At 46.3% G+C, this 23,743-nt stretch overlaps 1 protein-coding gene and 1 long non-coding RNA gene across 2 annotated transcripts in view; one reads left to right on the top strand and one right to left on the bottom strand.

Annotated features, from left to right (window-relative positions):
* PLEKHM3 (pleckstrin homology domain containing M3) overlaps nucleotides 1–23,743 on the top strand; it is an 86,252-nt gene that overhangs the window by 10,300 nt on the left and 52,209 nt on the right. Inside the window, exons 2-4 of the mRNA XM_082238482.1 lie at nucleotides 929–1,810; nucleotides 8,181–9,107; nucleotides 21,302–21,447. Of these exons, the coding sequence (XP_082094608.1) occupies nucleotides 1,222–1,810; nucleotides 8,181–9,107; nucleotides 21,302–21,447 (1,662 nt within the window). The 5' untranslated portion in view covers nucleotides 929–1,221. The remainder of the gene's footprint in view (nucleotides 1–928; nucleotides 1,811–8,180; nucleotides 9,108–21,301; nucleotides 21,448–23,743) is intronic.
* Nucleotides 115–863, bottom strand: LOC309527756. The gene is made up of 3 exons (XR_014217338.1): nucleotides 794–863; nucleotides 690–714; nucleotides 115–369 (listed from the first exon to the last, which is right to left on the bottom strand). It is a non-coding gene; the product is annotated as an uncharacterized lncRNA (long non-coding RNA).

Genomic DNA, 23,743 nt, shown 5'->3' with positions numbered 1-23,743 from the left:
CATATACCTGCCCAGGAAATGTTCTGCAACGTATATTAATTAACAGTGCTGAGTGATAAATATGTATGTACTTGGACTTTGCCACAAAAGGCTTCTTAGGTCAAGAAAACACAATCAGGTGTAAGTGTATCTTAGACAAAAGAAGTGTGATCAGTTGTAAAGAAAAAATATCTGTGAGGGCTATTAAGATAGAGACATCTCTGAAGTATGTGTTCTTGGGACCAAAAAGCCTAAGGAGGAAAATATGGTTGTTGCCCCACTGATTCTTCTCCTCTCCCCAGAGCTTCAGAAACCAAGTGTCTGTGAATGTTGGCTACCCCTTGAGCTCTCTACCTCATCGCCTTGCATCTTCCCCCTCAGACTCCTAACCTCCTGTCAGGGAACTGCCATCAGTGCCGGAGGGAGATAGCAAAAACCAGAGGGATTCCAGAGAGCGTCCAGGGATCGGGAGAAGCAGCCCATCTTCTGGGGAAGAGAATCAGCGTAGCACCAGTGGAGAATGGGGGCAGATGGGGGAAGCGGCGAGGCGGTCCCATGACTCCTTGCCGGGGACCAGCGGGGAGAGTAGGGGTCCTCCGCTGCCCACGCCCTCCTTGCGCAGAAGGCTTTCGCGCAGAGAGAGTAGGAGGAGACTAGGCGTCAAAGAGCTTCTTTGCTGGAAGAAGTTTAAGAAACGCCCATCATTACACCTCCGTTCCCTTTGCACCACTTTTTCTACAGCCTGAGGGAACTTGAAGCACTTGCAATCTTCCTTTAGTTAGTCTAGTGAAGTTATGGCCCATACTCGGAGAACCCTATAACATTTGAGTGTTGATAGGCGTTTTGCAGATAAGACATGCAGAACAGCATCTCTCTGCTGGAGTTCCACTCACCCTGTCTCTGGTGAGAGAGCAACTTCACTAACATGGTTTTGTAACATGTTTTACAGGAAAATCCAGATTCTGCAGACTTCTACTGCACAGCCAATACCCTCCCATCCTATCTTACCATTTAGACTGGTAAGTCAGAGGGCAAGTTATTCTTCAGTAGCATGTTTACAAAGGGAAGTCAAGCCAAGTCAAGGCCAATGCCAGTTGCAACCCTAATCATTTAGCTCCCATCACCTCCTCGTTCAAGCAGTGTCAGAATCTTTCCAGAGGCACCTTCCTCTTCTGCGCCTGGAATTTTTATGTTGTTTTTTGACAAAATTCCCCCAAAGTTTCTGGTCTGACTGCCGATAAAATGGAGGCGTTGGAGGTCGATGACATCAGCCCGGCCTTGGAAGTGACGGAAGATTTCTTTAGCACCTTTGATGCTAAACGAGAGAATGTGCAGCCGCCAGAGGTTTATGGGGTCCAGGAAGTTCCTGAGCTGGTCGGCCACGAAGTGTTTAATAGGATTGCAGCCTGCGGAGACCTGAGGAACATCACTTTGGGGAAAACCAACCTCGTTTGGGAGCACTGCAAAAACGGACTCTTGGAAACCAAAGTGCAGACTGCAATTCCTGCCAAAGAACAGTTTGGAGTACAAAGGGGAATGGTTCCAGACAACCTCTCTTGGGTGGAACGGGGGGAGGCCTCGGCTTTTAACATCTGCCAGAGGAGGCGGGGTCGGCCCCGTTCTGTGAACGATATTATAGTGCAGAGTGAGGAGACGGCCACTTTCAAGCCAGGCCACAACCGGTCACGCTCAGACGTCAGCCACATAGACTGGGGTGTCATCTTAGCTGATGCGTCTTCACAGCAGCCGTCTAATCAAGACAATCGATGTCCGAAACTTTCATTTGCACCAACTGGATTCGAAAAGGGAGAGGACATTCAAGGGAACTCTGGTGAGTGCTTGATACTTTGCTACACCTGGCTTCCTCCTCCTCCTTCTTCTTTTGGTTCCTATGTCTTATCGAAGGCGGAAAGTGACAGGTTCAGTGAGGCAACACAATCCCAGGTTGGATTTGGAGCTGTGAACCTTCGAAATTCAGTTCCCAATTCCCACCATGGGTTGCAAAGGTTGTCTCAAGCAAGTTGCCCATTTCTCAACCTTAAAAGCAGAGGAACTCAACTTGAGTTACGGTTGTAAATATAAATATTTCTGTGACACATTTGGCAGTTGAAGACTTTGATTCTGCAGCCTGTCTAAATTATGCTACCCAGCTCACGACAGTATCTGGAAGTAAGGGAGAGAATCTGGAAGATGCTCTGTTTGCTGATTCTTTCTATGAGGACATAGGTAGTGACTTTGAATCCCAGGATGGTCAGCCCATGCAGTCCTGACACTATGGCTAATTTTTAGCACTTTAATTTATCACATTATTTATATTTGGCCCAAGGAGCATCACAGTGTAAGGAAAACACTGTAAGTGCAATGACCTAAAATAATAAAAAATAATAAAGGTGAAAGCATTAGCAATTATAAAAAGGCCAGGATTTGGGGGGGGGGTTAGTACAAAGGCTACTAAAAGAAGAAATCATACTATAGTGCAGTGTTCCCCAACCTTGGGCCTCCAGCTGTTTTTGGACTACAACTCCCATCATCCTTGACCACTGGTCTTGCTAGCGAGGGATGGTGGGAGTTGTAGTCCAAAAACAGCTGGAGGCCCAAGGTTGGGGAACACTGCTATAGTGGGCCTGCAACTTTTGCTCATTTTACATATGTGATCGCAACCTTATATGTGGGGGGGGGAGGGTGTTAAATAAATGGAGAGCAGGGAAAACTCACGTTACCCACTCTCCATGTATTTATTTCCTCCTGTCCCATGCACCCAGTGAATTTTCCTTGCTTACCAGGATCTGGAAGGTTGCAAGAGGTCTTTGGAATGCTCCCAGAGGTGTTCCGCTTACCAGGCCTTGGGGAAGGCTCTGGGAGTGCGGGGGGGGGGTGTTGTTCCTGATATTGCGTGATTTTGCCTTTGCACATGTGCCCCTAGAACTGAACCCTCGCCTAAGTGGCGGGCCAACTGTATATTTTGCAACATGGAAAGGGCTACTAGGAAAGGGCGACTTGGAAGATACGTTTGTTTTTTTAAAACCAGTTTAAAAATCCAAAGTTTAGGTTGGATATGATGAGCACCTTTGAAGGGAGAGAGTTCCGTAGAACTGAACACAGTACTCCAGGGGTGGCCTGACCAAGTCAGGCGATTCATGGAAGACAGGCCTATCAACGGAGATTAGGCCTAAGAGCTAAATGGAACATCTGCATTACAAGGCAGTCTGCCACTGGGGATGGGAAGCCAATGAGGAAGCACGGATGCTCATCCATGCCATGTGTGCAAGCTTCCTCAAGGCACCTGTTCAGCCTTATATTGAAGCACTCACCTGATAGCCATGGGCAGCAAGGGACCGCATACCAACATTGTGCTCTCCATCCATCCTTGGCACCCAGTATAGAAACCAAGCAGGCTGCCTGGGGGGGAAAGTCCTTTCCTCTCTGCTCAGCAGGGATGGGGCAGTTTTGCAGGGGGCCGGAGCTCTCAGTTCCCACAGCTGCCAGTCCTAGACAGGTTAACTGCATTTCTATCCTTCCTTTGCAGGTATCTTTTGTGGGCTTCCATACAAGGCTGTGCTAGATGGATTTGGGGGCTGATTCCATCAGACAGCTCTTCTATTATTTGCAGACCAGACCACCAATACAAGATTATTTATCCGTGATAAACATCCCAGGTTTTGCTCATGCCACCTTCAATTTTTTCCTCTTCTAGTACCTGGGGAGACTCTTTGAGCACAAAAGGAGAGAAATGTTGGCCTCTGTGAACAACTGTTTTTGAAACACAGCGTATGCAAAAAAGATCGTAATGAGACCTAATGCAGCAAGAAAAGGGATATAATCTGTAGATAAGAGGAATCTTATAAGGCTCTCAGCAGGTTGTTTTCTTCGCTGTTTTCTTCTTTTGGTCCTTATTTCTCAAGAAATTACTTTTTTTTAAAAAAAAGGAAGGCACCCCAGATGTAGGCTATTTGGCGTGATTATCTCCTATTTTCTATGATGGGCTCTGATTCGCTCTGCCTTGATTTAATTTCCTTGTTTGGGGAAAGAGTGAAGAGAAACGCTGCTTCCATTTTAGAGGGTGGACAGAAAGCACTCAGCGGAAAGGTATTATGCAGCTTTTGTACACCAGGCAGGTGAGGTGGTAGGAGGGAACCAGAGTGAGAGATTGGGGGGGGGGGCAGCTGTGATTCCACCTGTCTATGTCAGGAGCCGGCCACTTCTCAAATCAGAAGGGTCTGCTGCATTTGAATTTTAATCAAGCCGGCCACTGTCATTGTCCCAGTTTAAGTGGGAGCGGATGAAGCCAGTTCACAGGAGCTGGAGAGAAAAAGCTGGCAGAGAGATTGTCTGGCTGTGAAAGATGGGGCGGAGAGACAGCTCCCCCCCCCTCTCTCTTTTTCAACAAAAGACAAGCAAGTCTCTGCTAAAGGCAGGAGGGAGGGGAAGCAGTGGTGAGTGTGGCATAAAACCTGTGAGAAGCCAGGAAGAGTCACCTGTGCTTGATGGAAACAAGAATAATGGGCTGAAGTTTCACTTTGGGTCTGCGGTAGCTGCGCTGTTTCTCTTATTGGATGATTAACAGAAAGGGAAGGTAACTCTGGAATATATACGCATGATCAGCACTACAAAGGGCTTTCAAAGAAATTAATGGCTTTTGAGTTAGCGCAGAAATCCCAACGAATGTTAGGACCAGAGAGGGAAGGCAAATCAAATTGGTTTTTTTCCTGATACCCTTGCCTCATCAACACTTTTTTTAAAAAAAGGCATTTTCTTTTTCCAATTTAGATTGAATTTAATTAACCCCCCCCCCCCGCCCCAGCAGTTTATGTGAAATAAAGCTCCTTTTTGGAAGCTGGAGTTTTGGATGTTATGCACTCGCGTTACGGCAGGCATGAAGATGCGTTGTTACTACACTAGCACCAAATCCAATGCATGCTCAGCCTGGGAGGGAGACATGCACATATCCAGGAAATGCAAAAGTGACAGGCACTCTCCCCAGCACCCCTGGAAGTTCTGCCATTCCCCACCAATCAGAAACTCTCTATCAATGGCAACACCCAAATGTGGAGGGAGCCGATGAACTCGCAGTGGTGGCAGTGCATCTTGAAAAACTCAACGTGCAAGGCAGTGCCATAGCACGCCCCCCCCTTTGTCTGAGTTTCAACATCACAATATATCACCCACCAAACATCATGATATACTGATATATCAAAGTGTCTGAAATAAGGATGCAAATGTTCTGGCAACTGCTACTACTTAGGGTTCTAAAACTGATGCATTTTACTTATCTTTAACATATTGTTACATCTGTTATTTTATAGTACAACAGGGGCAGCAGGAATCAAAAGAGAAGCGACGACTGGCTTCATGGTTTTTCCCACGTCACAATTTTTTACATAGCCCCCCACCCCCCACATCATGATTCACGATACAATGGTACCTCGGGTTACATACGCTTCAGGTTACAGACTCCGCTAACTCAGAAATAGTACCTCGGGTTAAGAACTTTGCTTCAGGATGAGAACAGAAATCGTTCTCTGGCAGCGCGGCGGCAGCAGGAGGAGGCCCCATTAGCTAAAGTGGTGCTTCAGGTTAAGAACAGTTTCAGGTTAAGAACAGACCTCCGGAACAAATTAAGTTCTTAACCCGATGTACCACTGTATATCACCATGTTGAATATTACGAAACTGTTACCATGATGTGGGCTTCAAACCAATTTTGGGCGATGTATTATCTAGCCCACCAGTGGCATAGCCAGCCCTGCAGACCCCCAGGCATCCCTATAGGCAGGGATCAAATTCCTTTGCACTCTTTAAACCACTGTTTAGAAGCACAACCCACAAAAGAGAAGGTAGGAGAGCCCAGTGGGAGCACATAGTCCCTGAACATGGGTGCATAGTAGGCGTTTGCGAGAGAGAAGAGGGAGTAATGCCACCGGGAGGGATTCGCTTCATCCTGTGATGTCAGGTATGTGCAGGAGACGCAAGTTATGCAGAACTAAAATGGAACTCCTGTTAGGGCTCGGCGATACATCGTCCAAAACCAGTTTGAAGTCCATATTGTGATACCAGTTTCATAACTTTTGACCTGGCAATATATTGCAAATCATGATGTGTGTGTGTGTGCATGTGCTATGCAAAAATCACAATGTGGGGGAAACCAGCCAATACCTCTACATAGTTCCATCCTTATTTCATACATTGTGATATATCATTATATTGTGATGTTTAGCTGGTGACATATCACAATGTTGGAAAGCAGTTATCGCCCAGCCCTACTGTTCGCCTCTACATGATTCCATCATTTCAGACATTGTGATGTATTGGTATACAGTATTGCAATGTTTAGCTGGTGATATATTTCCGTATTGAAAACCAGATATCGCTCAGTCCTACCCACTCACAATGTAATTTCAGTTATTGTTTCTTCAGAGTTTCTCACCTTTATCACCTGCTATGTCACCTTAAGGTTGAAATCCTGTAACTGAAAGTAATGGACTCCGTTGTTCTTGCATCTGAGTTGAGTTGTAAATCTGTCATACTCTTTGCTGTTAGATTCACTTAATTTCCTGCTTTCGTTGCATTTATTTTGAGGAGTAGTTCTTAGTATAATGAAGCCCATTGAAAAGCACCCGTGTGTCATGTAGATGGCTGCCAATAATGTTCAGATTTTTTAAATCAACTCCTGAGTTTTTACGGCTCAGTAAAAAGGAATAATTAATTGGAATTGCTAGTCTCTTATGTTACAAGTTGATTGTCCTAGTCCAGTTACCGTAGTTTTTGCTCTATAAGACTCACTTTTTCCCTCCTAAAAAGTAAGGGGAAACGTGTGTACGTCTTATGGAGTGAATGCAGGCTGCGCAGCTATCCCAGAAGCCAGAACAGCAACAGGGATTGCTGCTTTCACTGCGCAGCGATCCCTCTTGCTGTTCTGGCTTCTGAGATTCAGAATATTTTTTTTCTTGTTTCCCTCCTCCAAAAACTAGGTGCATCTTGTGGTCTGGTGTGTCTTATAGAGCGAAAAATATAGTAAGTGCTTTGACTCCCCAGTGGGCAGTAACTGACAAAGCTACAAGCCAAGTCCCTCCACTTGCAGTTTTCAGTCACCCTATTTTCATGAATGTACATCTGATTAAATCACTTGAATCATCATAACTCTGACCCAAATGTAGTGGAGCCATTTAACAAGTTTGGGGTGCAGGTGTGGGTCCTTTTCCCAACAAAATGCAACAGACATCTTTGTTGCCATCAGAAGACTCTAAATCTGATTTTTTGACAATAGTTTCCACGTAGCCAAAGGAAACATTTCATTGATACCTCAAACCCTATTGTTTGTTCATTGTATTTGAAAACTAACTTCCAGAGTGATTTGATCAGGGCTTGCCAATCTTTTTAGGCCAATGGACCCATCTGCAAACTTGAAAAACTGTTGTGCAGACGGCAATTACTCATTTATTAGTAAGTTCCCAGGATGGGTTATCATAATAAAGAATCATATAGCTAGAGTTAGAAGAGACATAATGGATCATCTAGTCCAACGTCCTGCAATGCAGGGATTGCAGCTAAAGAACAGCTGGCAGGTGGGTTGCCAACCTTGTTGGACCAGTGGGCACATTTCAGTTCTTTCAGTTGCTGTCTGATAACACCTAGGGAAATCTCCCTTCTCTCTTCTTCCTGTCATCTTAATTTTGCACGGGGAGGTTTGCTGGTGGTGCCATTGGTCCAACCAGAAGACTAGAGCATGGTAAGTGAGCATGGCAGGAGAGTGAGAAGACCCTGGCTTGAGAAACTGCAATAGAGAAGGAAGTTTAAGATATTTGTAAGGTAAAGGTAAAGGGACCCCTGACCATTAGGTCCAGTCGTGACCGACTCTGGGGTTGCGGCGCTCATCTCGCTTTATTGGCCGAGGGAGCTGGCGTACACCTTCCAGGTCATGTGGCCAGCATGACTAAGCCGCTTCTGGCGAACCAGAGCAGCGCACGGAAACGCCGTTTATCTTCCCGCCGGAGCGGTACCTATTTATCTACTTGCACTTTTGACGTGCTTTCGAACTGCTAGGCTGGCAGGAGCAGGGACCGAGCAATGGGAGCTCACCCCATCGTGGGGATTTGAACCGCCGACCTTCTGATCAGCACGTCCTAGGCTCTGTGGTTTAACCAACAGCACCACCCGCATCCCTTAAAATATTTGTAGTTAACATTTATTTCAACTCTCTTCTAGAACACAAGCCGACGTTCTCAAATATCCTGAAGAAAGGATACTTGGAAATTAAGAACAACCATGACAGCTATTGGCAGACATGCTGCGCAGAACTCACTCCATACAAACTGTACCTGTATTGGCTTGACAACAGTGGGAACCAGAACCTTCCTACTGTCTACCTGCTTTTGCATTTCCAAAGCATCAATGTGGAAATGAATGTGGTTGATGCAGTGCTGTTCAATAACTCGCACCTGCAGCTTAAGGCAGAGTCTCCATGGGAGGCCTTGGACTGGGGGCAGAAGCTTTGGGAAGCTGTTCATTCCTCAGTGCCCTCTTTCATGAGGCCCCAGGGAGATCTGGGGCGCTCGCAGAAATTAGACAACGATGAGAGCGGCATCATCCAAAATCGTGGTTTACAGAAGGAACCTACCCAATTCTTCCAGTCCGCATCGTTGACCCAGAACATCAAGGACTACCAAAACATTCTCAAATCAGGGACTCTTTATAGACTGACGCTCCAGAATAACTGGAAAGCATTCCATTTTGTACTCAGCCGGTCTCTCCTCATGGCGTTTCAGACCGGTGGGCTTGACGAAGACCCTCTGTTGAGCTACAACATTGACGTGTGCCTGTCTGTCCAGACTGATATTCTGGATGATTGTGACTCTTGCTTTCAGGTTATCTTTCCTCAAGATGTGCTTCGTCTGCGGGCAGAAACCCGTCAAAGAGCTCAGGAATGGATGGAGGCCTTGAAGTCTGCCGCCAATGCAACCAGGAGCTTGGGTCAGAATCTGCAAGTGACGCTCAGAAACAAAACCCAAGGCCTGTCGTGCGGAAAAGAGCATAGGAAGATCAAACGCCAGTCGGTTACCACCAGCTTTCTGAGCATCCTGACCACCTTGTCGTTGGAAAGAGGACTGACTGCCCAAAGTTTCAAGTGTGCAGGTAAGCAAATAAATGCCGGACGTTTTGTACTTGTTCTGCCTGCCTTTACTACTTGACATGCCTTTCCAAGGTATAAGGGCTTTCTGCTGAGTTTTGCACAGCTTCCTGTTGCAATTCTATAACTTGGGCGATCTTTCTGTGTATCACTAGCTATGCTGGCATGGTTCATGAATGCATGGGCTTGTGATGAGCTGCCAGGGCTTACAAGTCTTCTGGCACCTGGTCCTTTAAGTAGGTCCTGATTTGCAACAGCAGGAATCCAAGTGGAGACTTGGGGAACAGGCTGGGCAACCTGGCTGCCTAAATAAGGTGCCTCCGTAAAGGTAAAGGTACCCCTGCCCGATCGGCAAGTCCTAGGCGCTGAGGCTTTAACCCACAGCGCCACCCGCGTCCCTAAGGTGCCTCCATAGAGATACCTTATCTCTCCAACAGAGAAGCATGGGCCATGCTTCTCTGTTGGAGGTCTTCATCACATTGTGTTTTCATTTTGTATTTTTGTGTTGCAAACCGCCCTGTGATCCTCGGATGAAGGGCAGTATTCAGATTTAATAAATAATAAAAATTTAAGCCCCACTGGGCACAGCCTATACTTATCTGTGCCTCCCCAGCCGCTGAACGGGGTCGGGAGGCTGAGAAAGGTTTTGGAAGGGATCTTGTGGTAGTAACACACCTGATTGCCGATGCCCAGGAATGCAGCAATTAGTCTTTCCAGCAGGGGGCAGTGTCAGTAAATTGTCTTTATATTTTAGGTCAGCCAACCTTGTTTTGAAAGTTGTTTTTTTTTTAAAAAAAAATCCTTTTATTGCCATCATTCTGTTCCTGCATGTTAAGGAGAGATTTAGCTATTTGGCATTAGTAAGTTTAGGGTCAAAGCCCGGAAAAGCAACCATATTTCACGGATCTTAATTGAAAAGTGGTGTTTGGAAAGTATTTGGCTGGCGAATTGTGGGTTTCCCCTTTCTGGCAGGCTGAATTTCTTATTTAGTTACATATAGAGATCCTCTAGAAGTGAGAGACTGGTGTGCTTGTTCTGTAAATAGTAATCATTATTCTTTTAAAAAATGGAACATTTAGCTTTAAAATAAACCAGCCATTTCCTCTCCCCCTGCCTTCCTCAGTTTAGCAACATCTGGACACTTAGACTACAACTCCCATCCCACACTGACTGATGGGAGTTGTAGTCCCAAACATTTGAAGGGCACCAGTTTGGGAGAGGCTGCTCACTATGTTTGTTTCCCCTTTATTGCATCACACCCAATATTCCATTTCTGGTGACTTCTCTGCAAAAACAAAAAACCTTTACCCTCGACCCACAGTTATTACTCCTGATTGACCTTCTCCCCATTCATATTGAAAGTGGGTGGAAGATCAGCTGCCCTTGCTCCCATCTAGGAGAGCAGAAGGAGTTCAGGCAAATTCCTAGTGGAGCTTTCCCTAAGTTCTCCTATGAAGAAGGTCAGTGTGAAAGCAGGAGCACATTCATTTATTATTAAATTGGTATTCTGCCCTTCATCCAAAGATCACGGGGCGGCTCACAACATAAAGATACAAAATGAGAACACAAAATAAATAATAAAACCAAGGACAAAAACAAGCCCGATAGCCCTGCTCCCACAAACACTTTTAAAAAGCCATAGTATGTGAAAGAGCAACGTTCAAGCCTGGCGATTAAAGATGCATAATGAAGATGCATTGGACGCAGGTGGCGCTGTGGGTAAAAGCCTCAGCGCCTAGGGCTTGCCGATCGAAAGGTCGGCGGTTCGAATCCCTGCGGCGGGGTGCGCTCCCGTCGTTCGGTCCCAGCGCCTGCCCACCTAGCAGTTCGAAAGCACCTCCGGGTGCAAGTAGATAAATAGGGACCGCTTACCAGCAGGAAGGTAAACGGCGTTTCCGTGTGCGGCTCTGGTTCGCCAGAGCAGCGATGTCACGCTAGCCACATGACCCGGAAGTGTCTTTGGACAGCGCTGGCCCACGGCCTCTTGAGTGAGATGGGCGCACAACCCTAGAGTCTGGCAAGACTGGCCCGTTTGGGCAGGGGTACCCTTACCTTTAATGAAGGTGCCAAGTGAGCCTCCTTGGGGAGAGCATTCTACAAACGGAGCCGCTGCAGAAAAGGCCCTTTCTCATGTTGCCACCCTCCAGACCTCTTGCGGAGGAGGCACACGAGGAAAGGCGTCAGATGATGATTGCAGGGTCTGGGTCGGTTCATATGGGGAGCAGTGGTCCTTAAGGTATTGGATATACACAGATACAGCCAGTGAAGGCAAGGCAAAACGTTAGCAAATATTGAAGCTGGACACTGCCGGTTGCATCTGTGCACGCAGCCCAGGTTGCTCACTAGTGTTTCAGCAGTCCCCTTGCAGCCCCTTCTCTCTCCAGTCTTACCTTTAAGATCTTTCCAGCAAGGAAACACTTTAGAGGTGATGTAGGTGGGGGCAGGTGTGTGTACGGTTCCGGTGTTTTGCCATCCAGGTCGCAGCAGAAGGTTGTAGAGAAGCCTTGTACCCTTCTTCATCTGGGGCATGGGCACATTCTGAACAGAAACTCTCCAGGGACCTCTGCATGTGCATTTGTGACCTGAGATCTTGTGAGTAGCTCAAGGCGATCCAGTAGGTTTTGTCATTGAGCAGGGTTTTTAAGCTGGGCCTTGTATGCTCAAAGCCCAGTTTTTTGTATGCAGCATTGCACTGGCAATTTATGCTAGTAGTTTCCAGCTGTGCATTGGCTGAAAGGTGCACTTTACTGTTTTTACTGAGCCATTCTGGCAGGATCCGTGCCTCAGAAAAACACTATCAGCTGGAGAACCCTATAGAGGTTCATGCACTGTTAAAGTTAGCTGTGATTTCCTAGCTCACACCAACATTTCTCCCCAGGAAAGGTGAACTCGGGTATGGATTGAGGTGTGCGCATGCAATCTTGCAGCTCATTCTAGATGGATCACATAATCCCATGAAAAGAGCCCTGGGGTTCCCGAAGGGAAGAACAAAAAGATGCATTGTCATTATTCATTTATTTTAATTTAACGACATAATAAATGCATTCAAGCTAACGAGTGGAAAGGCCGTGCTGTGGAAACTGGGCTGAAGCGGGCTTGTCTGCTGAAAGTCCTTGTTGAAGGTAGCCATTTGTCTTTTCCCACTTGGAAAGATGTCGGCTGTCTTAACTTTGCGGGGTGGCTGTTTAACTGAATAGGAATACTGCTGGTAATTGCATCTTGTAGGCCTCAGGCCCACCCTTCCCTTCTCTCCACCCCCCTACCCTCATCCAATTCCCCCACAGCTGCAAAAGAGGGGCAAGCTTTGTGGAGGTGGAGGGAAAAAAGTTTTGCTGCGAATTCTTCAGCCATTTAGTGCAAATTCCTGTAATTACCATCATTGTGTCCTGTCTGAATGGCACATAATACAGCAGAAGCCTTTCCTAATTGAGACCTTACAGGAGGTACAAATCCCTCCTTTGTTCAGCCTGACAAATTAGTGCCAGAAAGTGGCAGGGTCCGAGTGGGAATCAAAGAGGAGCTGCACAAAGATGAGACTTAAGGCTACAGTAATAACCCTCTCTTGTTCTTCAGGGGAGGAAAAAAGTAATGGAAAAATTAGGCTTTTTCTTTCTTGGGGTTTTTTTGTTTTGCTGTAAATTCCCTTGACATGACAGCACCTTAGGGCTGCTTTATTTATTTAGTAAAAGTGATTAAATAGTAATATGACCTATTGTCTCTCCAACTGCCCCCCAACCGACTAAGTCCCACTGCCTTGACTAATTGATTGACAATGAACCTCTGATAGAGGAGTTTGTTGGAAAGATTTGCTGGGGAGAAGGTTCTCTCTCCCCCCCCCCACAATCCTTGTTTCTTTCTTTGTTTTTTCTTGTGTCAGGGATTTGGGGGGGGGATGGTTGGGGGGCCAGAGTTGGTTTTGTTTGAATTGCACTCTACATCCCCCCCCTTTTCCTATCCTCCTTGTTAAAAGCTTTTGCAGCCAAAGCTTCCAGACAAACAGCTGACACTCAGAAGTGGGTAAGGAAGAATGTAGCTTTAGACAAGTTTATCTTGGGCGCCAGCTAGCATTTTCCCAACCACGGATAGAAGCCAGGGCAGCCATATCAGGCCTGGGGATGTGGCAGAAGGAGAAGAGGAAGAGGGGGGAAATGGATTCTCAGTGTATCAGGGTCAGGGAGGGCAGATTAAAGAAACAAAAACGGAGGGGAAAAGTTTTTCCTTCAGGAACGGATGCCTTCACTCGGCCTGGGAAGAGTAGAGGTTTTACTCTGTCCATTTGCATTTAGCTCTTCCCACCAGAATAAGCGTGTCTGATTCTGTTTTGCTGTGCGGCCCTTTTCAGCACCTAGGGTCTTCTCTGCATCAGTGGTCAGATCCAGATATAAATTGTCCATTGTGCTATGCCAAACGGCCAAAGAATTTCATCACCTCCAGTGTTTCAAAGGGACCATCAAGGCATCTTTCCCAGTTGTTGATTGCAATCCTGTCTTTCATGAATTAGTTTATCTTAAAGCCCTTTCTTATTAATTCAGCAATGTTATTTTGGGGGAGTTGCTTTTGTGTTTTGGTTTGTTTTGTTTTGGTGGCAGGGTGTCCTTTGAATACAAAGTAAAAAGATTTGCCCTTGCCTGTGCTATGCATTAAACTAAGGAATGTAGTCAAATTGTTCAGGAGATACTGATGCCATTTGAAACTATTGCTGGACTAGAATAATGCTAGTAATTATACCATGCTTAGGATGTGCACCGTGCTCCTGATCTACTTTACTCAGAAGGAAGTCCACTGGGGTAGCCTCCTACTAAACTTCCAATAAGATTGCAGCCCTAATAGTGTGATCCTGTGCATGGCCTATTGAGTTTACTGGGACCTGATTCTAGGTAACGGTGCAGAGGATTGCAGCCTAGGCATTGCAATAGGAAATGGGTATATATGCTTAGCTCAGGCAGGGGTCCCATTATAGTTTGTGCTGTATAAACATATTAAGGAAGCTTGTTCCCACCCTGTTTTGTTTATGGCAACCTCATCCTATGGACCCAATTGTTATACAGTTCATTTACTATTTTTACATGGCTTTTCTTATTGCTCAAGTGTTAGGATGCTAAATGCCTCTGTCGGCATCCTGTAAACTTCCGATTCCCATGCACACATTGCAATAGGAAAGACTTAAGGGGGAAGTCAAGCAGCTGTAAGAGAAAAGCGAACAATTCCAGGGTAGGGAGAATCTGCTACAAACCCAGATACAACACTTGGAATCATAATCATAATTTATATAATGTGTTAGAGAATTCAAACGACTTCATATATGTTATTTAAGTATGGTAAACTTCATGGTGATTCCATAGACCAGGAGTGGGGAACAAAACGCCTTCCACATATATATATGGACTCTGACTCCCACCTTGTCAGTGGCCGAAATCAGGATTTCTATATTGCAAAGGTGTTTGTGTGTGACTGTTCATGGCTGAAATGAGGACAGAACCAGGGGTTTCGCTGCCTTATTATTTCATTTGTATCCCACCTTTTCTCCAAAATGGCATTTGTGGTTCTCCCCCACCCAACAGCCCCATGAGATATGTTAAAATGAGAGGCTGTGAGTGGGCCAACGTCACCAAATGAGCTTTGCAGCTGCATTTTAAGTTTTGGTCTCTTTGATCCTAGTCTAGGGGTAGGAAGCCACTTTCATCTGATGGGCTGGATCAGAAAGCAGTCAACCCTCTGCATGCCACATTTAACAAAGTCACTTGCATGAAGGAAGGCTGGTCAGAAATTGCCTTATGGGCCCATGAGCCAGAGATACCCTGTCATTGTCCTGGTCTCGACTGGCACTCTTGGCCACTATCTTTCACCAGACCTCAAAATAAAGTGAGATTGTTTGCATGTGTTCAGTTCATATGCATGAAGGTGTGTGGGGTTTTTTGCCTTCAGAATGCTTTGGTGCAGGGCCGTTTTCCATGCTCGACCAGTCATGCCATCATTCTTGCATATTAGGGGCATTTGAAAATCTTCTAATAGGTCTGGAATTGTGTATAATGCATGCACATGTAGCCCACAAACTTGCTGCCACAATTTTACTTTAGCATTGTTATTATCACATTATGTTTCCTGCAATGTGCAAATTTACGGCTGATGGAAGCAGTGGTTCAGCGCTCAGGGGCTTTTGGTTAGGGGGAAGGAAGGACGGACTGCCCTCTGCCTCGGTCAAGGTGAGGTCCTATCTAATGAAAGATTAAAAATAAAAATAAAAACAGAATGTTCCTCATCCTTGAACATAAAACCCTTCTGGATCAGATCTTTTGTGCACCCATGTTTATTTGTGGTGGTGGCCAACCAGAATCTTCCAAGGAGCCTACAAGCAGGGTGCATGAAATAAACATGTCTTTCCTACTTGCCTCTCCCTCCCCTTGGAAGCAACCGGTATTCAGCGAAATCGGAGTTGTCATTTAGCTAGAACAGCTAGTAGCAACCATGTAAGAGAATGAAAGTTTACTGCCCCCCTTCTCCCCCAACCTTATATTGACCACAACATTAATGTCTCACATTGAATAGAACTTATCTGTAGAAAGGACTTGATGATCTGAAAACAGAAACGATGTATGTACTTTTGTAAAACCCTCCCCCCAAAAATATTTAATAACCCCCCCCATAAGAATGCCCTTCCATGAATTTGGCTAATCCCTTTTCAGAGCCTTCTAAACTGGTGCCATTAGCAGATTCCATATATTAATGATACTGTGTGTGAGAAAGACCTCTTCTTTTCACTGCCCTGACTCCTCTGCAGATCCGTTTCAAGCAAGGGGTGTATAATTTTTATGAAATAAATAGAGGAGAAAAACCCTTCCCTCCTTTGAATCCAGGCAAAACCCTTTCCCCCACATTTCAGACAAGCGTGTGAGAAATGCATTGCTTGGGGAACGGTTGGCTCCCCATTCCCGTCCTTATTCCTCACCTCGCCAAAGAGCAGGTCCACTCAGCTCTTGAAACATGCTATTCCCCAGTCCTTGCATCATCTTTATTGCTTCTAACATTGCGGGGGGGGGGGGTGAGACGTGTTTGCAGGTGTGCAATGTGCCGCATTGTTGTACTTGGTGGTTTTGTGATGCTGAGATTGTGAAATCCAAGCAATAAAAAGTCAGCCAGTTTCAAGGGTGAAGGTTTCTCCTGCAGCGTATTCACCTTTGTGAGATAACCAGTGTAGCATTTCACTCAGGTTTTATTGGCTTCGATTTTGAGGTTTGCAAACATACCAAAGGGCAGGATTTTAAAATTTTTATTTAAAAATGGTTTGCCTTGTTAAAGGCTGATGCAACTTGGCCAGCAATAAGAGAGACCTCTGGAGACCTTCTGTTATTTATTTTTATTACGACATATGTATTCCACCTCTCCTTCCACTGCCCGTGATATGAGGGGGAGGCTGGGGAAAGTTGCTAGGTAAAGGTAAAGGGACCCCTGACCATTAGGTCCAGTCGTGACCGACTCTGGGGTTGCACGCTCATCTCGCTCTATAGGCCGAGGGAGCCGGCGTTTGTCCGCAGACAGCTTCTGGGTCATGTGGCCAGCATGACTAAGCTGCTTCTCGTGAACCAGGGCAGCACACGGAAACGCCGTTTACCTTCCCGCCAAAGCGGTCCCTATTTATCTACTCGCACATGATGTGCTTTCGAACTGTTAGGTTGGCAGGAGCTGGGACCGAGCAACAGGAGCTCACCCCGTCACGGGGATTCGAACCTCTGACCTTCTGATCGGCAAGTCCTAGGCTCTGTGGTTTAACCCACAGCGCCACCCGCGTCCTTACCCAGTTGCTAGACTTCTGCAATTGTGCCAAATGAACATGCACAAAGCGCAGAATTGTTCACAGCATAAGTGAAGCCCTCTACCTCTCTCGTCTGCCGGGCAGTGAGGGTGGTCTGCAGACCATCTCATTCTCCCCTTCCAGAGCAGGACCACAACTGTAATTACCGAGAAATGAGCAGGAGAGGTACCGTGTGCTTTCTCCGATGGCCTTCCTGAGCAGCACACACAGAAAAACCCGCAAATACTGTCTGTTGACATAAACTGGTCACCAGAGCCTTGTGCAAAGGTCTTCAAGCTGCCAACAATTTATGTTGTGAAACCTGCAGAGAAGATGACCTAGCAAGATGGCACATAGGGTCATGGACAGACTGCTTGCGTATGTGCGTTGCAACAGGGTCTTATCTGAGAGCACATTGTGCTTGCCTCCCCCCACCCCCCTTAGGGCTGCCACCTGATTAAAGAAACCATAGCCAACGGATCCTAAAGATCTGAATTTGTTTGCACTTTTGAATCTGTTGAAGTTTGAAAAACCAAGCGTGAGGAATATGGGATATATTTTTTAACCCAGGCTCCCGGAGCAGCTCACAAAGCTCAGTGTGTTAAAGACGGTCTCTTTCCCCAGGCATGCAATTCTCAAAGACAATGACGCACAAGGAATTCTGAAGAGCAAATATTTTCTCTGGTTTTCGGTAGTGCCTGCTGTGACATGCGCGCAGGTGTCATCTTAGAAGAGGGGTTCCTCCTCCCCCCTGTCCTCGCGCACGTGGCAGAATGCTTCCTCAAAGGTGATACCTGCTGACCATGGATTTTCTAGGCAAAGATATCTTGCTTGGGAGCCTTCCTCTGGGTGGCCCAGCCCCCTGAGGTGTGGTGCATGGCAGCCAGGGAGAGGGCCCTTCTTTCTCCTCAAGTTTGCCTGGTGCCTACTTTATCTTTTCAGGCTTTCAGCACCATGCTCCTTTTCCTCCTGCCCATTCGATCAGCTGTTGTTATTGCTGTTGTTGTAATAAAAGGTAAAAGGACCCGTGACCATTAGGTCCAGTCGTGACCGACTCTGAGGTTGCAGCGCTCCTCTTGCTTTACTGGCCGAGGAAGCCGGCGTACAGCTTCCGGGTCATGTGGCCAGCATGACTAAGCCACTTCTGGCGAACCAGAGCAGCGCACGGAAACACCGTTTACCTTCCCGCCGGAGCGGTACCTATTTATCTACTTGCACTTTGAGGTGCTTTCAAACTGCTAGGTTGGCAGGAGCAGGGACCGAGCAACAGGAGCTCACCCCGTCGCGGGGATTCGAACCGCCGACCTTCCGATAGGCAAGCCCTAGGCTCTGTGGTTTAACCCATGGCGCCACCCGCATCCTAAAACATACAACACCATGTACAAAGGAATCATAGAACTGGAGAGTTGGAAGACCCTGAAAAGGAGGAGTTGGGAGCAAAACAGAATCTTGCTCTTGAGACCAAAAAGGTTCCCCACCCCTGTCTTAGTAATCAATAACCAATATTATGTTGTACGTCTGATGCCATAAAAATTCCTGTATGGATTTGAACAGAGTGCTGCTGCTTGCTGATTTAACAGAGGTGCCCTTGCAAGTTAAAATGGGCCACTTGCATCCCTAAAAATCCTGTACTGAGGGTGGGGGCGAGTGTGGAAAGGGATACCCAATGGCATTTCATTCCAGTAAATGTAATAGTGCTAATAAGAAGCGGTGTGTGTGGAAGTCTAAGAAAGGAATAGCCTTGTAAGCCTTAGAATCCAGACTCTCTGCAACAGAGGTACTCAACCTTGTGTATCACTGCTCCCGCCTCTTTCTTTCCCTTCTTTATTTTTTGCAAATAGCTTAATTGGTGTCTGCCACTGAGATACATTTGTCACCGTGCATCACTTTGAACCTCCTAACATCAAAGGAATCGACTGCTTTCATAACTTGATTTGAGGGGGTTGTATAAATAACGGTCCTTGTAAAATAAAACAGGCGACAGGCACAAGGCGAGGGATGTTGATGTTGAACGGTTTCAACACAGTTGGGGCAGGGAGAACGCTGCAACCTCAGCGGTCGTGTCTAATGGGACAGGAAGATGCTGTACTGTTATTTGCAGCTCTCGCTCTTCCTTAAGTTTGTCGTTTTGCAATTCACTCGGCTACACAGGGCTGTTTGTGTGCATTCTGCTGTGTGACCCAGGTCAAAAATGTGTTGTCAAGGAAATGGAGGGCAAGTACAAATCAAGTGGAAAGCAAATGGCTTTGCTGCGTGAAAACAGGTTTAGCAGCAATCGCTTCCTTGGGAGAGGTCATAGAGCAAAGAGGAGGAATAGAGACTTCTAGAGGAAGGGCTGCCTTCTTCAGGATTGCATATGTGTAGAGGGCTGACCGGTACCTGGCAGAGAACTTTGACTTCTGGGAATTCCAGCTTTTTATTTTAAGATTCATGTTTCTAGCCCTCGTGGTTTCTAGTTGAAATGTCTGAAAATGTTCAGGCAATTTCTGTGAATGAAGCTTTTATGGCTGTTTGGCTTCCTGTTGTCAACTTTTCCCGGTCAGGTTCCTCACAGAATATTCTTCCCCTTGCTATATACTCTGCAGCCACGTTGATGGTTACTCCAAAGTTTTAAAAAGTATGGAAGAAAAAAGAAGCGGGCTCGGAATCAAGCATTCAGTTTCATGTCATCACTGAATCTGAGATCAGAGTTTGAATTTATCAAAACAATTGAATCTCCAGGATGCACCATTTGGACACTTTTTTTGGTTCAAAAAAGTAAACTTTGGCAAGGCACACCCAGACGCAGAAGTTGATAGGCTTTGAATAGATGCTAAATTGAACCGATTAACTCCTCCCACACTATATATTAGGAACATTGAAGCTGCCATTTACTGAGCGAGACCACTGATTGATCTTGACTAGGTATTGTCTATGGACCAGAAACAACCTTTCAGCGTTTCAGATAAGCCCTGCCTGGAGATGCCCAGAATTTAATCTGGGACCTTCTGCATGGGCTGTATGAGCGAGCTATGTACATTCTCCTTCCTATATTGGGCATATTCACCTGGACTTTACAGATGAGCAAAATCTGTGCATCCTGACATTCACGGCAGATCGTTCAGGGTTTCCACGAAACCTTCTTTTGTGGACACATGTAATCAGTGCCTGAGCCAAAAAATCTCCTCTCTGCTAACAATCCCCTTTCCCTCCCCCCCCCCAAATCTGTGTGACTTGCTATCAGCTTGAGCATTCTAAGAGCACGTCGTTTCAAAGCAAGCCCAATGTTCTTAGAATCATAGAATTGTAAGAAGGGTGCTTTTGAGAAGGTGGAAAGTGATGGACCGGGCTTCTTCACACACCCTAACCCCATTCCACAAAGCAGGCTGCCAAGCAAATGGTGTTACCATCAGGAAGAACAGCCAATACAGTACAGTGGTACCTCGGGTTAAGTACTTAATTCGTTCCGGAGGTCCGTTCTAAACCTGAAACTTTTCTTAACTTGAAGCACCACTTTAGCTAATGGGGCCTCCTCCTGCTGCTGCTGCACCGCCGCTGCGCGATTTCTGTTCTTATCCTGAAGCAAAGTTCTTAACCTGAAGCACTATTTCTGGGTTAGTGGAGTCTGTAACCTGAAGCGTATGTAACCCAAGGTACCACTATCTCTTTAGGAGACCCACTTTGGCTCTGGGCTTCCAGTTGCTAAGCTGTTCAGTGGTACCTCGGGTTACATACGCTTCAGGTTACAGACTCCACTAACTCAGAAATAGTACCTCGGGTTAAGAACTTTGCTTCAGGATGAGAACAGAAATGGCGCGGTGGCAGCACGGCAGCAGTGGGAGGCCCCCTTAGCTAAAGTGGTGCTTCAGGTTAAGAACAGTTTCAGAGTAAGAATGGACCTCCGGAACGAATTAAGTATGTAACCAGAGGTACCACTGTAATATGAAACTGGGCTTGTACATGGATTCCTGAAACTATTTCATAGCATATGAGGACATGTTAGAGATTTGTGTGTTTCAGAATCTTATACAGTCGTACCTTGGAAGTCGAACGGAATCTGTTCCAGAAGTCCGTTCGACTTCCAAAACGTTCGAAAAACAAAGCACGGCTTCCTATTGGCTGCAGGTTTGCGACATTCGGGAGCCAAAACGTTCAGGGAACTACGCTGTTCGCCTTCCAAGGTACGACTGTATTTTGTAATAGGATAGCATGGAATGTCACACAAGCAGTTATCAAAAACGCCTCATTCTCTTATTCCGGTAATATTTATTTAGAGCTGTAATTGTTCTGTTTGGAAAGGTAATTATATATTCTGTGTTCGCTCTCTTACTAAAACACAGCAGTGTGTAGTTATGGAGATTTCCTTCCAATACTGCTAAGAGTCCTGCATTTTTTAAAGCTGTTTTTTTCCTTTCCTCCCCTTATTGGCAGGTTGTCAGCGGTCCATAGGCCTCTCCAATGGCAAAGCCAAGGTGTGCAGTTACAGCGGGTGGTACTACTGCAACATCTGTCACGTGGACGACAGCTTTCTAATTCCTGCTCGGTTGGTTCATAACTGGGACACTTCAAAATACAAGGTAGGACATGAAGAAATCCCTTCTCCTGCCCTTAGTGACGAATGCCCATATGAACAGTTGTGCTGAGTGCGAAACCAGCGGGGGAAGCCATCTTCCTCATCCCCAAGAAAGCCCCTGGAATCCACACAACCTCGTGACATAGCATGTTCCCATCAGGCACTCTGTCCCCCGTGAGGAGGGAATAATTTTGAGGGTGCAGCTTCGTCACCACTTGGCAAAGCTTTCTTTTTCTGTAGAAATGAGTTGGGGGAAGAGAGGGAATAATAATAATAATAATAATAATAATAATAATAATAATAATAATAATACAGTGGTGCCTCGCAAGACGAAATTAATCCGTTCCGCGAGTATCTTCGTCTAGCGGTTTTTTCGTCTTGCGAAGCAACCCTATTAGCGGCTTAGCGCTATTAGCGGTTTAGCGGCTATTAAAGGCTTAGCGGCTTAGCTGCTAAAAGGCTATTAAAGGCTTAGCGGCTTAGAAAAGGGGGAGGAAGCGAAAACAAATCTCAAGACTCGCAAGACATTTTCGTCTTGCGAAGCAAGCCCATAGGGAAATTCGTCCTGCGAAGTGCATTGAAAAACGGAAAACCCTTTCGTCTAGCGGGTTTTCCGTCTTGCGAGGCATTCGTCTTGCGGGGCACCACTGTAATAATAATAATAATAATTTATACCACGCCCATCTGGCTGGGTTTCCCCAGCCACTCTGGGCGGCTTCCAACAAAACACTAAAATACAATAACCTATCAAACATTAAAAGCTTCCCTAAACAGGGCTGCCTTCAGATGTCTTCTAAAAGTTTGGTAGTTATTTTTCTCTTTGACATCTGGTGGGAGGGTGTTCCACAGGGTGGGTGCCACTACCGAAAAGGCCCTCTGCCTGGTTCCCTGTAACTTGGCTTCTCGCAGCAAGGGAACTGCCAGAAGGCCCTCGGTGGTGGACCTCAGTGTCTGGGCAGAACGATGGAGGAGGAGACGCTCCTTCAGGTATACTGGACCGAGGCCGTTTAAAGGGAAAACGCTCAGACACCTTGTCTTAAACATAAACCCACCTCTGTCTGAACATTTTGAGATTTTTCTCCCTTCCCCACAATGCTTGTGTGGTGGAGGAAGTCTTGGCTGAACTTCTTTGGCCTAGCCCGAGTAAGGTGCACACCCGCCCCTGTGCTTTGACTAACACTTAAAGTCACCACAAGTGCAAGACCGCTTGCTCAGATACCGTTATATCTGGAGGAATTCTGTGGGGACCTTGAGCTGAGATCCATTGGGTATCACAGCCAAAGCAGGGTTTGATGTCAACTTGCTATCGGAGATGGGCAGCACTGACCGGCTTTGACAGACAGAAGGCTGTTTCTTAATTCTGGCTTTCCACCCTTTTCACTTGTGCTCAAGACATTTCCTATTAAGCCTCACGGAGACCTGGTGAGATTTCAGTCCTCATTACATGCTTCCCAACTGCAAATGTCTGTGCCTCTGCAAATTATTTTGGAAACTTTGGCGCTGCTTAATCTCCAGAGCACAGAATGAGTCAAATGGAGCCATTGAGAGCCCTCACCTCCTGTTCCTATTGCTGCTCCCGGGTAGAAATGGGAACCTGTTATTTTTCTCTGCAACAATTCTGCGTAGGGGAATCAATGTATGCGCCATAGCATGAGCCTTATTTGGTAATGTTGATACAACTAGGCATGTGTTTTCATTTGTTCACTCGGAACTCACTGTTCATGTGTAATATCAACTGTGTTTTACGTGTCATCCCGTTCCCTGCCCACACGTCTGCTTCGTGTACAGAGGTCTAAATCTAGCAAAGCACTGGAGGCAGTGATTCAGCATTGTGCTGGGTCAGAAATATGAGGCACTCAACCACAGCAGGATTTAGAATGAGGATGAGCTTGCGCTGACCAGCTTCAGGGCAACTGGAGGGTGTATTTTCGCACTGTTTTGCTGTCTTAACTGGATGCCATGGGGGAAATCTTAGAAAAAGTGTAACGCTATGATCCGTCATGGATGCAACCTGGGATCAGAGGAGGAAAGCACAGAGGTCAAGGCAATAGTACCAGTGTTCAAAAGAAATGATTAATTAATTTCATCTATACATGCAGCAGGGGACACGGGTGGCGCTGTGGGTAAAACCTCAGTGCCTAGGACTTGCCGATCGCATGGTCGGCGGTTCGAATCCCCGCGGCGGGATGCGCTCCCGTTGTCCGGTCCCAGCGCCTGCCAACCTAGCAGTTCAAAAGCACCTCCGGGTGCAAGTAGATAAATAGGTACCGCTTACCAGCGGGAAGGTAAACGGCGTTCCG

The sequence above is a fragment of the Podarcis vaucheri genome, assembly GCF_965113315.1.
Source record: "Podarcis vaucheri genome assembly, chromosome: 1".
Taxonomy (NCBI): Eukaryota; Metazoa; Chordata; class Lepidosauria; order Squamata; family Lacertidae; genus Podarcis; species Podarcis vaucheri.
Note: the sequence above shows the minus strand (reverse complement) of the source record. Positions and strands in the feature narration are given on the sequence as shown.